At 39.4% G+C, this 14,596-nt stretch overlaps 1 protein-coding gene across 1 annotated transcript; it reads left to right on the top strand.

Moving 5' to 3' along the window:
* The first annotated feature begins 4,111 nt into the window (after nt 1–4,111).
* aoc1 (amine oxidase copper containing 1) lies at nt 4,112–11,564 on the top strand. Its single transcript, XM_023261551.3, has 5 exons — nt 4,112–4,238; nt 4,829–6,367; nt 6,954–7,242; nt 9,581–9,713; nt 11,113–11,564. Exons 2-5 carry the CDS (start codon nt 4,831–4,833, stop codon nt 11,380–11,382), a joined length of 2,229 nt encoding a protein of 742 aa, XP_023117319.1. The 5' UTR covers nt 4,112–4,238; nt 4,829–4,830; the 3' UTR covers nt 11,383–11,564.
* The last annotated feature ends 3,032 nt before the right edge of the window (nt 11,565–14,596 follow it).

The raw sequence follows: 14,596 nt of genomic DNA, 5'->3' as shown, positions 1-14,596 counted from the left end.
TGGGTTTTATTTCCCTTCTTTATGTCCTTATTGTTCTTTCCAGCAGTGTGTGGTTCAGTCCTCTGAGAAATGATATTTTGCTAATGGAGACAGCAGAGGCAGAGATGTAGGGTTTTAAATGCGGGGGGTTTCTCATGGGAAGTACAATACCATTTGAGCCTGCTACTATTGGATGTAAGTGGTAAGGTCACAGCTGGGGTGGCAGGCATTGGTCTCTGGACCTGTGACGGAAACATCCTCTGACTTGGCCCCATCAAACATTACAGCTCACTGTAGGTGTTAGCGGGGAACTGGAACCTCCAACAGAAGAAAGAGATGTTTGGCAGAGTTTAATCCTGTAAAGAGATGTGTTTCAAGGAGGATGATAGGGGCATTTATTCAATGAAGTGTGTCAACAGACATGGAGACTGGAGGCTTTTAGACTCACCAGTATCCCAGGTTTGACCTCCTGACCCTGAAGTCAGGAGGCTCAAACACAGCTGTCACCACAGTACAGCCTGGACTTACCTCAGGCTCAGAGAAAAGAAAGGAAACGCTACTGTTGTCACCAGGGGTTCGCTTTGATGGCAGAAGAAAAACAGTGTGTCATAATTGACTTCTTTACTTCTTCTCCATGTAACCTCCAGCCAGCTCTGCACTGCAACCGTGGAAACGGCGTGTATCTGGATGGAGATAACAATGGGCCAAGTCACTGTTAGTTCTTCATTGTCATTTATGGGAAGACGGTTGAGTGGAGATGGAGACAGACAGAGCAGAAACATGATTTAGAGTCTGCTAGCGGCTTTGTGAGGCTCTGCTTAGGCACAGTGGTAATCCTAATGTGGGCATATTTTCACACTGACAATGCTCATGTCAAGCACGAACAATGATAACAGCATAATGTACAGCTGAGGCTGAAGGGAATCATACAGTCGGAATCTTTTTGACATATTTGAATAAACAAATATTTGATCTTCTTTGAAGCAAAGCCTATTAAAAACTGTTGTTAATGGCTGTGAGTCTGGCAAGTGATTTAAAAACATCTCCAAATAATTAGAAATAAATGATTCCCCTGAAAGGAAAATCATCTTCAAATGCTGTAGATCTGAACGGGCAGCCAGTGGTGAACCAACCTCCACAGAAGGTGTTCTATTTTGATCAGTCTGTCTAGTGTTGCTCACATTCATCTACAGCATGGACACTGTGTTAAAGAGGAACTTTATTCTGAGACTTGAATTTTGTTTTTGTTTTGATGAGTTCAAATCCATCTAACATGATTGGTTGGCTGAAAAAGAGCAACAGTAAAACTGTAAATATGTTGATTAAAATGTGCTTGTAGTATATCAAAACCAAACATGTTTCCCTCAGAACTTAACTGACTCTTCACTAGAGTCAGAGCTTAGCTTGACCATTCTACTACTAAACTACGCTGCTGCAGAAAGAAACCTGGCAGTGCAACATAGGGAGCTTTAGACTGGTATGTTTTACGAGCAAGACTACATAGCACTCGCACCGAGGCCCAGTGCATACATATAGTTCACTGAGAGTGTATTACAAAGGCAGCAACAATCTCCAGTCAAACTGATCTGCAGTCAGTAATACAACAATATTAGCATGCAGGGTGAAATGAAAAAACTGTCTCAGTCTTACAGATAGTTTAGAGCATTCTGTTTGTTCTAATTAACTGTGTATATAACAGCCTGAAAAGATCACATGCTTAAAAGAAGTGTTAATGTTTAACAAGCACCTTTTCCAGATAAAGACTGCCACTGATGCCAAACAAGAATTTACTGTTAAGTTGCACAAATGAGAGAATTTACTTTCAGTCAAGTTTTCTTTGCACTCGCTTGTCTTTGAGACAAAGGCAAGTCTGACAGATGGCATGTCTAAACAGTGATATGATCAGGTTTTATTTTGCTAATCCTAATTATTAAACAGGAGTGAAGAGATTGTTTCATAACATCGCATGACAACTGCTTAAAGTAGTAGTTGTTTACACATTTTTAAATTCCATCCAAAGTGAAATATCTTTAATAGTTCACTTAGATCTGCAGTTTTGCCTTGGGCCTCATTAAGTTACAGTCACTTGAAAGGAAATAAAAGGGCAAAGTACATCCTTGTCACAATAAACCAGTGCAGGTTAAAAGACATCTATCTCAACCAGTGTACCTAAGAAAGCTGGAATAAAGCTACAAACTGTCCTGCTGAACACTCAGTGTACACACATTGTCCCCTGGGTGACGTTAGGTTGATGCACGATATTCCCTGAGCAGATGCTTGAAAAAGGTGGTGGCTTGTAGTTACAAGCATATTAATGATCTGCCATTAATTATTTTTTGTTGCTGAATTTAATAAAGTACAGTATGAGAACATTTACACACTGTCAAAGCTATTCTCCATGTAATGATAATAAATGAATTTACATTTACTATTAGGGCTGCACAGTGGCTCGGTGGTTAGCACTGTTGCCTTGCAGCTAGAAGATCCACGGTTTGCATCCTGGTCTTCTTGAGATCTTTCTGCATGGAGTTTGCATGTTCTCCCTGTACATGTGTGGGTTTTCTCCGGGTTCTCCAGCTTCCTCCCACAGCCCACAAACATGCTGAGGTTAATTGGTAATACTAAATTGTCTGTAGGTGTGAATGTGAGTGTGATTGTTTTTCTCTATGTGTAGCCCTGTGATAGACTGTTACCTGTCCAGGTGTCTCTTGCCTTCACCCTCAGTCAACTGGGATTGACTCCAGCCCTTCTTGACCCTAATGCGGATTAAGTGGTATATAAATGATGAATGGATGGATGGATGGATGGATGGATGGTTTTACCACTAGGAGGTAAATATATTGCTTGACCAAAGGTGATTTCAACAGGCAGCTGAACGTATTTGCCATCAATACATAGCAAATTCTTCACAGACACATCATTTGGATTCACCAACAGCATCCTAAAGGCTTCCAGGACTGTATCCCTGTATATTTCAGTTCACTGCGGTGCTGCAGAATGGATCTGTGGCTGATCAGATCCCTGATGGTGTCATATGCATAGTACTGTACAGTGATAAGCCACTTCATTGAAACCACAGACAGATGAAGTGAATGACATAATTTATCTCATTACAGTACCAATGTTAAAGAGGTGAAGCCAGCATAGAGAATGGTGTGACTTTGATGTGGACCAGACTGTGATGGCGATGACTGGGACGAAGCATCGTTGCAGTCTTTGTGGGGTTTCCTGGTATGTAATCAATGGCACCTACCAGAAGTGGTCCAAGGAAGGACAACTGATGACAGGGTCATGGGCACACAAGGACTCATGACAAATGAGAGCAAATCCTGGCCTGTGTGGTTCAATCCCAGGGAGGTGGCAACTGTAGCACAAATTGCTGAAAACCTTTATGTGGATTTCTGTTTCTTTTGGCTGTGATAGAGAGGTCTCAGGACAGACGGTGTACTGCAGTTTGCTGAGTATGGGGGTACGTACTGGTTCAGGGTGGCTATACTGAGCACTACCAGGGCTACATGACCATCAGAACTGAACAACAAAGCAATGGAAGAAGGTGGTCTAGTCTGATTAATCCCATTTTCTGTTATGTCTTGTGGATCCAAAGGTGTGTATAATTCTGCTCTGGGTAATATTCTAAGAAATAAAGTCCTGGCATTCATGTAGATGTTTTAGGTGTTTCCTTTTACTAGTACCATCTAGCTAGCCATGGTTGCAGACAATGGTACCAGTAAAACATGACATGTTTTAAAGTGCATTACAAAAAGCTCAAGGTTTTGAGTTTCAGATTTTCTGTTTGTCAGAGCATTGGCTCGTTTAGAAATCACTGTGCTGCTCTGAATCTACCCAGGTAGTTTCATTCTCTGTCTTGTACAATTTTCGATCATTTTGATCTTCCATTATATTTTCTCTTTTTGAAATAATTTATTTCTATCTTTTTAAGTCTCTTTTGATATTAGGCTGCACTTCTTTTCATCATGCCTTTAATGTTTCATATAAAGCCCTTTGGGTTGGCTCACCTAAGGACGGTGCAGCACAAGCAACCTTGCCTTGCTGTCTTTAAAGAACACTGGTTATTTCATCATATTTACAACCTAGGGTTAGCCAATCAGCTTTCGTCACAGCAAAGTAGGAGGTTAAATATAAGCAGCAATCTATTGATAACTGTTTCCGTGAGAGACTTTTCTTCAGCTGCTGAAGCAGGAACTCTGGATTGATTGACCTTGATTTACAAAGCACTTGAAGCAGGAGGAAAACTGCAGGTACAGTTGCTGGGTCTATTTCTTTGTTAGTCATATAGAAATGCAGATGATTCTTAAGGAAGTATGGAACTAATCCAAAGTCAGCACATCATGTATCACTGTATTATTTTGTAAATGCTATTATGTAAGCTTCTAAAATCAAATGCACTCTGAAGAATGAGACAAAATTCATTGAGAACTTGATGGGATTGCCAAAACTGACAAATGAGTGCAGTTTATTTTACTGGTGTGCAGCGCTGACAGGGCAGGATAAACAGAGAGGGACAACGTTAACAGAGAGTATGTAGCTGAGGCTGACACATGTTCCTGTGGAGAAGAGAGACTGATATAATAAAATCCAACAGAGTAAAGGGTATGACGAAGAATTGCTTGTCCAGCTGTGAAAAGAAGAAGAGGAATACATGTGAGCCAGCTGTTTTCTTGGAGAGATTGTACTCTACTCCTTGATTCTTCTTCTTTAGGGAACTGTTTAATGCATGAGTAGATGACTTTCCAAGAATGAAAAGTTCCTAATTAAACATTATCATACTGTTTTCTCTCCTTTTGTTCAATACATTTATGCTGGATTTTCCTTTTTCATTTAATTACAGCCATGAAGCTTCTCTACTTGCTGCAGCTGGTCTGCTTGGCCGGCTGCAGTACTTCCAGATCCAGAGAGTGGGCTCATCATGGAGCCCCAATGTTTGCCGACCTCACAGTACGGGAGATGAAAGCTGTCCGGGACTACCTGCATGGTATTCCAGAGATGGAGCTCACTAGCGCTCGCAGCAAAACTCTGAAGAAGAACAGTATCCTTCTAATGGAACTCCATCTGCCAAAGAAGTATGAGGCCCTAAGAGCTCTGGACCGTGGACAAGCCAAACCGCCACGCCAAGCTCGAGTCATCATTCAGTTTGGGAACCAAACCAAGCCCAACATTACTGAGTACATTGTGAGTCCTCTGCCATCCCCGAAGTCTCACATAGTGAAGACATTCAAGGGGGAGAAGCCTGTTCAGTTTGATTCAAGGCCCATTACTGCTGCAGAGTATGGCCATATTGTTGACATCCTTGTGAAGATCTCAAATAAAGCTCACAAGCTCCTGTTTGAAACCACGGGAGGATTTTCCTTCTCGAACTGCTCTGACCGCTGCCTGACATTCTCAGACATTGCCCCCCGTGGGTTGGGTCCAGGTGAGAGGAGATCCTGGATTATGTTGCAAAAGTTTGTGGAGGGTTATTTCATTCACCCAATTGGATTTGAAGTACTGATCAACCACCAGGACCTGGACCCAGAAAAATGGACTGTTGAGAAGGTCTGGTACAGCAGTAGGTATTTTGACAGTGTTGAGGAACTGGTAGAAAAATATGAATCAGGAAAAGTGGAAAAGGTCAAACTGCCTGATCACGGTGATGATGATTTTTTTTCCACTTACATCCCCCGGGGTTACAGCAACACTCCCACTAATATCCATGGACCAAAGCTTGTGGAGCCTCAGGGGCCTCGCTATTATGTTGACCACAACTTTGTTGAATATGCTGGATGGTCTTTTGCCTACAGAGTCCGCTCATCAGCTGGGCTTCAAGTTTTTGACCTGCGTTTTAATGGGGAAAGGATTGCCTATGAGATCAGCCTCCAAGAAGCTATTGCCTTCTATGCAGGTGATACTCCCGCTGCCATGCAGACAAAGTACATCGATGCAGGCTGGGCAATGGGCACCTCAACCTATGAGTTGGCACCTGGAATCGACTGTCCAGAAATTGCAACCTTTGTTGACCTTTACCACTACTTTGACACAGACAAACCTGTGCGCTACAGAAATGCTCTCTGTATTTTTGAGATGACCACTGCTATGCCTCTGAGAAGGCATTTCAACTCCAACTTTCAGGGGGGATACAACTTCTTCGCAGGGCTGGAAAACACCGTGTTAGTGATGCGGACAACCTCCACAGTATACAACTATGACTACATCTGGGACTTCCTCTTCTACCTGAATGGGGTGGTGGAGGTAAAGGTCAGTGCATCTGGATACATCCATGCTACTTTCTTTACACCTAACGGACTTCACTATGGTACAAAGGTGTACAACTATGTGCTGGGTAACCTGCACACACACCTCATCCATTATAAAGTGGACCTGGATATTGCTGGTGAGTATTACAGCCCAACTGAGTAGTTAGGTTAATGTTAATGCAGTTATTTACCAGTGGCCACCTGCAAAATTGAAAGATCGGTGAACCATTCAGTCAAATGGCCATGGACAAGTTAACAGTTGCTCACAAGCAGACCTTTACTGATTGATCTCTTTACACTTTTGCAGTCTCATTATATTGTTTGTATAGTCTGTGTTGTGTATGTGAAAGTTGTGAAGGTGGTTAATATAGATGAATCAAAGGGCACTGCATCTTGACCAAGTTTTTACTGATGCCAGTTCAGATAAACAAGCATTCTGGACTTTATACTGTCATAAAGGAGACAGTCTTGGAATATTGCGTTTGAGAGATTGTTCTGTTGAAACAAGGCTATCTGTAATCAAGGCTATTTATCATGTCTATATCAATAACTAACAATATCTTGTAAAACATGTCAGTCACTTCAACTACCTTATTATTATTCTGTTTAAAGAATTACTGCTGCAGATTTCTGACAAAAGCAAAATGTGCAGTGTCCTAACAGACTGCTTACCTCTTGACATCTAACTTCCCTTGACAACTCTTTGCCCTCACTGTGACATAGGTCGAGAGAACAGCTTTGAGACCATGGATCTAAAATTTGTCAACTTCACAAATCCATGGAGCCCAAAGGATTTCGTCGTCCAATCCAAACTCCACAGGACCGAACACAAGACTGAGCGATCTGCAGCTTTTCGTTTTGGCAAAAAGTTCCCCCGCTATTTGCACTTTTACAACCCCAGTGAGAAAAACAAATGGGGGCACCAGAAGGGTTATCGTATTCAGTTTAATTCACATGCTCACAGTGTCCTTCCAAGAGGCTGGAGAGAGGAAAATGGCATCAGTTGGTCAAGGTAATAAAATATTTTCCTCTTGTGCTGCTTCAGAAAGTTTAATGGAGGTATACGGGTGACATATGTAAAGCCAATGTGCCAAGTTTCAATGGTTGCCACTGTTTTAAATTTCTTACTCATAATCTTTTACACACCGCCCCTAAATTCAGTAATAATTGACGCAAGGGGCGATCAGTGGGGTTGTAGAGGTTAATCTCTGGATTGCAAGTTTGTTCAGAGATAAAGTCAAAAAGAGTTATGGTTTGAGCTCAACAGAGGGGCACACAGTTCAACAACACTTTGTTCAATGTCATCTGTAAATCTTTTTCACTTAAATTGAACTATTGCTATTAGGCTACCCAAGCAAAGATAGTGCAATTGCAATACTACATAACTCTTATTGTACAAAAAATACATGCATACACATAACAAACAATACCGGTAAGATTTATAAGCACTAAAAATATTGTAATCCATTGGACTCAAACCCAACCAAACTTCTTTTCTGGCAGTCTACAATCTGTCTCTGCAGTAGTTGTGTGCCATGGGACTATTTTGTAGAGCAAAACTAACCAAATCCAGCAACAAATCATGAACCAAAGTCCTGTGAGAAAAGCAAGGAAATAGACAGAGCCGTGGGTGGTGGTAGTGCATCACTTTGGTTTCCAGCCAGCATAAAACAGAGAAAGACATTTGAAGGAAGGTGGCCACACACACCTCCAAACCAGAGTGTGACAGGTAGCACCGTGCAGCCTAGTATCATTAAATGACATAATGTGTCATTTCACAGCATGTAGTCTCCATGAACAACACCTTCCCCTGTTCCCCTCCTTAAATCATTTTGCAAGTCATTTATAAAGCAAGAGAGGAATGCGGGTAGAAAGCTGACTCACCAATAGATTAATTAGTTTTGTAATTTGCGTGTATAATGGACCTGGCAGCAAAACAAGACCAGGCATGAAAATGTATTCATGCATTTTCAGCATCACCAAGTGAATGCATGTAGGTTTTTTTTGGCAAAACGACAAATGCAGGTTGCACTGCTGTAACTGCACAGCTTCGTACAGCTCATCTGGTTGCAGATATAACCTATTCCCTCAGCCTGTGTCACTCAAAGAGAGCATTGTCAGGGAAAGACTTGCTGAAAAAGTGGTGCTCCTTACAACTGATCTAAATCCCAAACTGTGAACAGAACCTCCTGGAGCATATTAGCTCTGTAGCATCAGTTCCCCTGGTAACCTAGTAGGCTCGATGTTAAAACCCTTACAACTTTGACTTACAGCTCAACAACTCATTATTCCCACATCATGGTACACCCCTCTGGGTTCAAGTTAGTTTGACTTTCAAGTCGTGGGCATTGTGCATTTTTCAGACCACGTGTCTGGGGCATGCTAATAGGGGGTTATCTTTGTTGTTCTCACAAAATATAAAACTGTGGCCTGTCTAAATGTACTAATTTACAATGAAAATACACTAAAAGTCCCTAAAATTGTCAACCAAAATGCAGCAGCGAATCAATCAGCAGTAATAATACCCACAGACTAATAGTCTGCTGTGTGACTTTGGCACAGGAACAAATCTGGTGAGGGTCAAAGATCCCAGTTCAGTCTCTTTATTATACTTCATGTTACAAACAGCAATTCAGAGTGTACAGGAAGTGTTGAATGCAACAAGAGTGTATGACAGCTGGTATCAGCAGCATCTGTGTCAAAGAAGGTTAAGTGTAGCTACAGGTTCATAGTACTTTGAACATAGTTTTAGATTCAGCCTCGGGGAAAGTTGGTATGCCGCACTGCTTCAAGCTTGACTTTGCTACACAGTGCTGTATGAGTTCCTAACTTAGAATACTTACTACCATTCAACAGTTTGGGGTCACTTAGAAATTTCCTTATTTTTCAAAGAAAAGCCATTTTTTTCAATGAAGATAACAATTTATCATTCATAAAATGAATGATAAATCCAGTGTAGACATTGTTAATGTAGTAAAAGACTATTCTAGCTAGAAACAACTGATTTTAATGGAATATCTCCATAGGGGCACAGAGGAATATTTCCAGCAACCATCACTCCTGTGTTCTAATGCTACATTGTGTTAGCTAATAGTGTTGAAAGGCTAATTGATGATTAGAAAACCCTTGTACAGTTATGTTAGCACAAGAATAAAAGTGGGAGTTTTCATGGAAACATGAAACTGTCTGGGTGAACCAAACTTTTGAACAATAGTATAAATTTACATGATTTGCAGTGAGTTTGTCAACATGCATGGGTTAAGAAAAAAAATCAGCCTTCATGCAACTTTTAAAATACTCTGTATGAACTCTTTATCTGACTTATTACACGGTGAACTGTCTCTCCTCAGATATCCTCTGGCTGTGACTCGTCATAAAGATAGTGAAACCACCAGCAGCAGCATTTATGCTCAGAATGACCCATGGGAACCTGCGGTGTCCTTTGAGGACTACATCCGCAACAATGAAGATATAGTCAACCAGGTACTGCAGTGAATATTAATATAGACATACTGAATGTACATTTTTTCTTCATGTATGTTACACATTTAAACAGTATGTTTTTAGGAAAAACAACATCAGGGGACAATAGTCCACAGTGACTATTTAAAGCAAGACCGACATTCTTGTGTGCTTTAAAAGAAAGTAAATACAACTATTTTCCAACATCTAAAAGACATTCCAATGGAAAATCCAGCACACCTTCTTTCAAATTCTTTGGTAACATTATTTAAAGCTTTGTTGTAAGTGAAAGTTCAATTCAAAAGAGAAGACCCGAAATGATTCCACCAGACCGGCACTGACAGGCAGAATAATGCAACTTAGTAAAAGTTACAGGAGGCAAACAACAACGGGCACAACAGAGGGAGGATAAATCCAAGAGTCTACCAAAGTACAAAGAACACAAGATTAATCAAAAAGGTAAAAATACACAAAACCCGAAAGGAAAACTCAAGGGGGCAGGCAACAATGAAGAATGGAAAATGGAGGACCAGAACAGGTGAACTTAAAGAGTGAACATAGGATGAAAACAAGCAGGTAAACAATCAAAATAACAAGTGACTGTGGAAGACACAATACTATATATACACAATGAACTTATTAGGAAACAAGACATCATCTGCGAGTCTGACGACAGGGAGGAGGAGGAGGTTCACGGCGTTACTGGTGAGGGTTTCAGCTTTACACATACAGATATTCATTTGATTTGACATTTGATTCTTCATCCTGAAATAAGTATTCAGAATCAGGAGGTGCTTTATTAACTACTTGGTGCTAGACTCTCCCGACCTCCTCAGTGTCCATGTCTCGCTAATGTATTTGAAACACAAGAAATCTGAAACGAATCAGAAGAAAAACTCATAAAGGGAAGAAGCAAGAAAAAACGAACAGAGAACAAAAGTAGAGAGATTAATGTACATGTAGACAAACGGAGGGAGACAGAAGGAAGGCGAAACACTTAGAAACACAAGACGAGAACAAAAAGAACAACCATGGACACTAGTTCTTCTAATGCCCATTAACAATAGCTAGTTCCAGTAACACTACCTGTACAACCTTAGAAACATTCCAGTTGCCATGTTGTTTTGTCTTCATGGTTTTGGAGACTTGGAAATGATTCAAGCAAAATAGCACATACTGTCCCTTTTTTATTTGTGAAATGAGTCACAATTTACTAATGGACAATGTTCTTTCCGACATTATGTCATTGGTTTATGTTTGCTCTCCTTAAAAGAATCTATCCGTCACTTCTGCTCATTCATCATCATGGTGACTCACGAATCCTCACATTTACTTTTGTTTGCACTTTAAAGTAAATAAAAACCACATGATCTGTGTTCTACAGTCAAATTTCTAAGGTAATGTTTGTTCTTCTGTGCAGGACCTGGTCGCCTGGGTGACGGTGGGCTTCCTGCATGTGCCTCATTCAGAAGACATCCCCAACACGGCAACACCTGGCAACGCAGTGGGCTTCTTCCTCCGACCGTTCAATTTCTTTGATGAAGATCCTTCTCTGGCATCCAGGAGCACCGTCATTGTCCGGCCGGGCCAGGACGGCAAGCCCAAGGTCCAGAGATGGACGCCTGAGGTCATCGGTCACTGTGTGACAGACAAGCCATTCTTCTACAATGGCACTTATGCAGGAGTCTGAAAGTATTTTCTTAGCACATGTTGTATGATGAGGTTCTCAGGTTAACAACAATCACTTAAATAACATAGTCAGTTTATCTGAAATAATGTACAACGATGACAAACCTCTGAGTTGTTTTTTCTTTCTTATTTTATCAAAAATTCATGTGATACAATAAAGGAGAACATTTTAAGAAGGGTAAAGCTAGCATTGTGTGAATTTTTTTTGTTTTTCTAAATGATGCCTGGTCATACAGTTTATAATTTACACTTCCTTTTTTAAGCTGCAGACTCTACGCTTCGTACTTACATTCTAAAACTTCCATTAATCATGTCTGATCTGTTCCACTTTGTGTGTCTGTTCCACACCAGCTCTAACCACACATGTAGCCAGGTGGAGGGGGAGGAGATCCTTTAAGAGCTCTGTTGATCCCATGTTGAGTCTCCATGGATGAGGTTTAGCAGCAGTGAGAATCCAGGATGCAGGATGCTCAATATCTGTCCTGCTGCCCCTCAGCAGGCTCTGCTTGCCCCCACAGTGGGAATGTTTCTGCTGGAGAGACAACAGGCCTTAAAAGCAAACAGTCTGATTCCGGATCCTTCCCTGCAAACAGTTTAGGATGCCACCTAGCTGTGCCGTTGCCCTTGGAAACAGGACTTTAGATACAACGTACAGAGAATCAACAACACATGTGACTGCTTTGTCCTTTATGTATGCATTCCTAACATAGCAATATCACTCCACAGCTTTCAGCCAAAAGATTCAATGAAACGCTGAATAAATCAAACTGTTCTGATCATACTGTATGTGTTTAATTTGATTTGAACTTGACTGTATTCAACAATGATGAATAAACATAACTGTGCTTGTCAGCAAATTAAATATCATTGCAGAGAAGAGAGGTGGATTTTTTAATGACAAAGTTAGTTTGTGTGAAGAGTAAATAGTGTTTTGGTTTGGGGAAAAGGAATCCAGCCAACAACTGTCTGAGAGATTTTCACAACTGAAAAAGTATTTTTATAAGTGTGCTGATGTTTTACAGTGCACACGGTAAAAGAGGGATAGCATGAGAGCTATGCATGTATTAGTGAATGGACAGCGTTGGAGACAATGTGAATAGTGTAACAAGCATTCTCATAGCTGTTCCCATGGCGATGATGGGCTTGACCTCACCACTATAGCATACTGAACATAACGCACAGTTTGTTCATTCTACACTAGATGTACTAAAACACTGAACAACGGTAGCATGCTTTCTGTAATTTTCTGAATATACTGAAATCAGTGAAAACATGTTTTAAGATGCTGGTTAACGATGTTGCTTGTATATATGTAAAAGTTCAGAAGTTTCTTTTCAATCTGCCATGACACCACATGTAAAAAACAAATAATGTATCAGTTATAAAGACAACCTCCCAAACACAACTTACAAAGAAGAAAAGAAATGTGACCAAAAAAATACATTTTTTAAATTTTTTTTTTTTTTTTTATATTACAACAAATCTTTCTGTAAGAACAGCTCATAGAACATGAGAAGGTATTACTGGGGTTTAATAAAAAGCTTGAGTCTGGGCCTTTGACGGTGGTTTGCTGCCACCTGGTGGTTTGATGAATTATTGCTGTTTAGATTATTATCCAGTTCTTCAGAATTGACCTCACTGAACTTTGGTTGATTGACTGAGATCTTGAAAATTGGTTGTTCAATAGAAAAATAAAATGATTCTGAAATCACATTAGACTAGATTGCAAATTTCCCCTTGAGAAACTAATAAAGGACATTCTAGATCCTGTTATCCAGTCTTGGTTCTGATCTGGATCAAACCGTCAGTATGTGTTGATCAAAATATTTTAGTAAGATTGATAAACCTGTGTTTCACCATTTCTTGAATGATCAAGAAGCTAGGGTTAGGGTTAGGGTTAGGGTTGAATTTCCTGAAGTTCAAGACGGCAAAAATCTGTTTTGTCCAAAGTTATTCAGTTTGGTGTCAGAGAGGAGGAAAGAAACCAGAAAATATTCATATTTAAGAAGCTGCAATCACTGAATTTAGACTTTTTATTATTTGAAAATGCCCAAATCCATTCATTTATTCTTCAAATAGTCATCAACTGTGCAGTCATGTTTAGGTGTCTGGACCTAATGTTTGAAGTTTTAATCTGCAATTCTGATGTGTATTTTCAGGAAATTCTACGCGATAAGACGGTTTCCTCTTCTCATTTTATCCATAGATCTGAACCTGCCGTGTTGCTAAAACAGAAGCTAATTGTTCTGCTAGACGGCAGTAAAATGGCTTTAAAACATGGTTCATGAAATCGCTCTGAGGAAAATTACAGTCATCTGAGAGGAAACTGTCATTTCAAGGCCCAATAGCTCAGATTTAATTAAAGGTTTTCATCAGAAACAGAAGAAAAGCTTTTAGCTCTGCAGCAGCACCGAGGAAATCTGAAGCTTAACTGTCCATAAACACTGTAAAAATTTTAGGTTTTTAACTGTTTCAGCTGCAGTTTAGTCTTATTTTACAGATGTTCCATACTTTGATCATGTAAATATAAAAAAATGTAAAATGACAGCAAAGAATCCAACATTTCACCATGAAATCATACTATTTTACTGGATTTAAATCAGCAAACACCATTATTTTACAGATAATTTGACATAATTGGTACACCAGAAATAATTCTTTAAACTGGCATTTGATTGATTTTGTAAAATTACAGGTAATGTTTGGGAAAATTATAGAATAAAATTATTAATTTACAAGTTGACTGTAACAGAAAAAAAAACTGTAAATAATGTCCACATCAAGAGTTTAATTTTTTATTTTATTTTTTGCAGTTTTGTCTTATATGTTATTATATTTGTCATTTTTCTTACAGTATATAGATCAATTAACCATAATTAATGTATATTAGATATATGGTAAATAATTATTTAAACTTTTATTTAACAGAGTTTTGTTAAATTACAGATAATATTGATTAAAACTACTGAATAAAAATATTAATTTGCATGTTAATAATTATTTTCATGTTTTTGACAGTAATTTTACTTGGATTGTTTTTTTCTTACTGTATACAAATCAAAAAAAACATTTTTACAGATTTCTGTCAGTATTTGAGAGAGAAGAAATATTGATTTTTAAAGATGGATAATAAACATATAATATTTAGGAAAATCACAGAAAAAAATGTGTAGATGTTAACTGTAAAAAAAAATCAAAAAACTGTAGTGTAATAA

This window comes from Amphiprion ocellaris, chromosome 22, assembly GCF_022539595.1.
Source record: "Amphiprion ocellaris isolate individual 3 ecotype Okinawa chromosome 22, ASM2253959v1, whole genome shotgun sequence".
Classification (NCBI taxonomy): Eukaryota; Metazoa; Chordata; class Actinopteri; family Pomacentridae; genus Amphiprion; species Amphiprion ocellaris.
The sequence above is the reverse complement of the archived record's forward strand: the minus strand, read 5'-3'. Positions and strand labels throughout refer to the sequence as shown.

What these genes read in the sequence shown, in the direction of transcription:
- aoc1 (XM_023261551.3), top strand. Translation starts at nt 4,831, where the DNA reads ATGAAGCTTCTCTACTTGCTGCAGCTGGTCTGCTTGGCCGGCTGCAGT. An exon ending in AGTGGACCTGGATATTGCTG is followed by an intron (nt 6,368 to 6,953) that starts GTGAGTATTACA and finishes ACTGTGACATAG; the next exon opens with GTCGAGAGAACAGCTTTGAG. An exon ending in AATGGCATCAGTTGGTCAAG is followed by an intron (nt 7,243 to 9,580) that starts GTAATAAAATAT and finishes GTCTCTCCTCAG; the next exon opens with ATATCCTCTGGCTGTGACTC.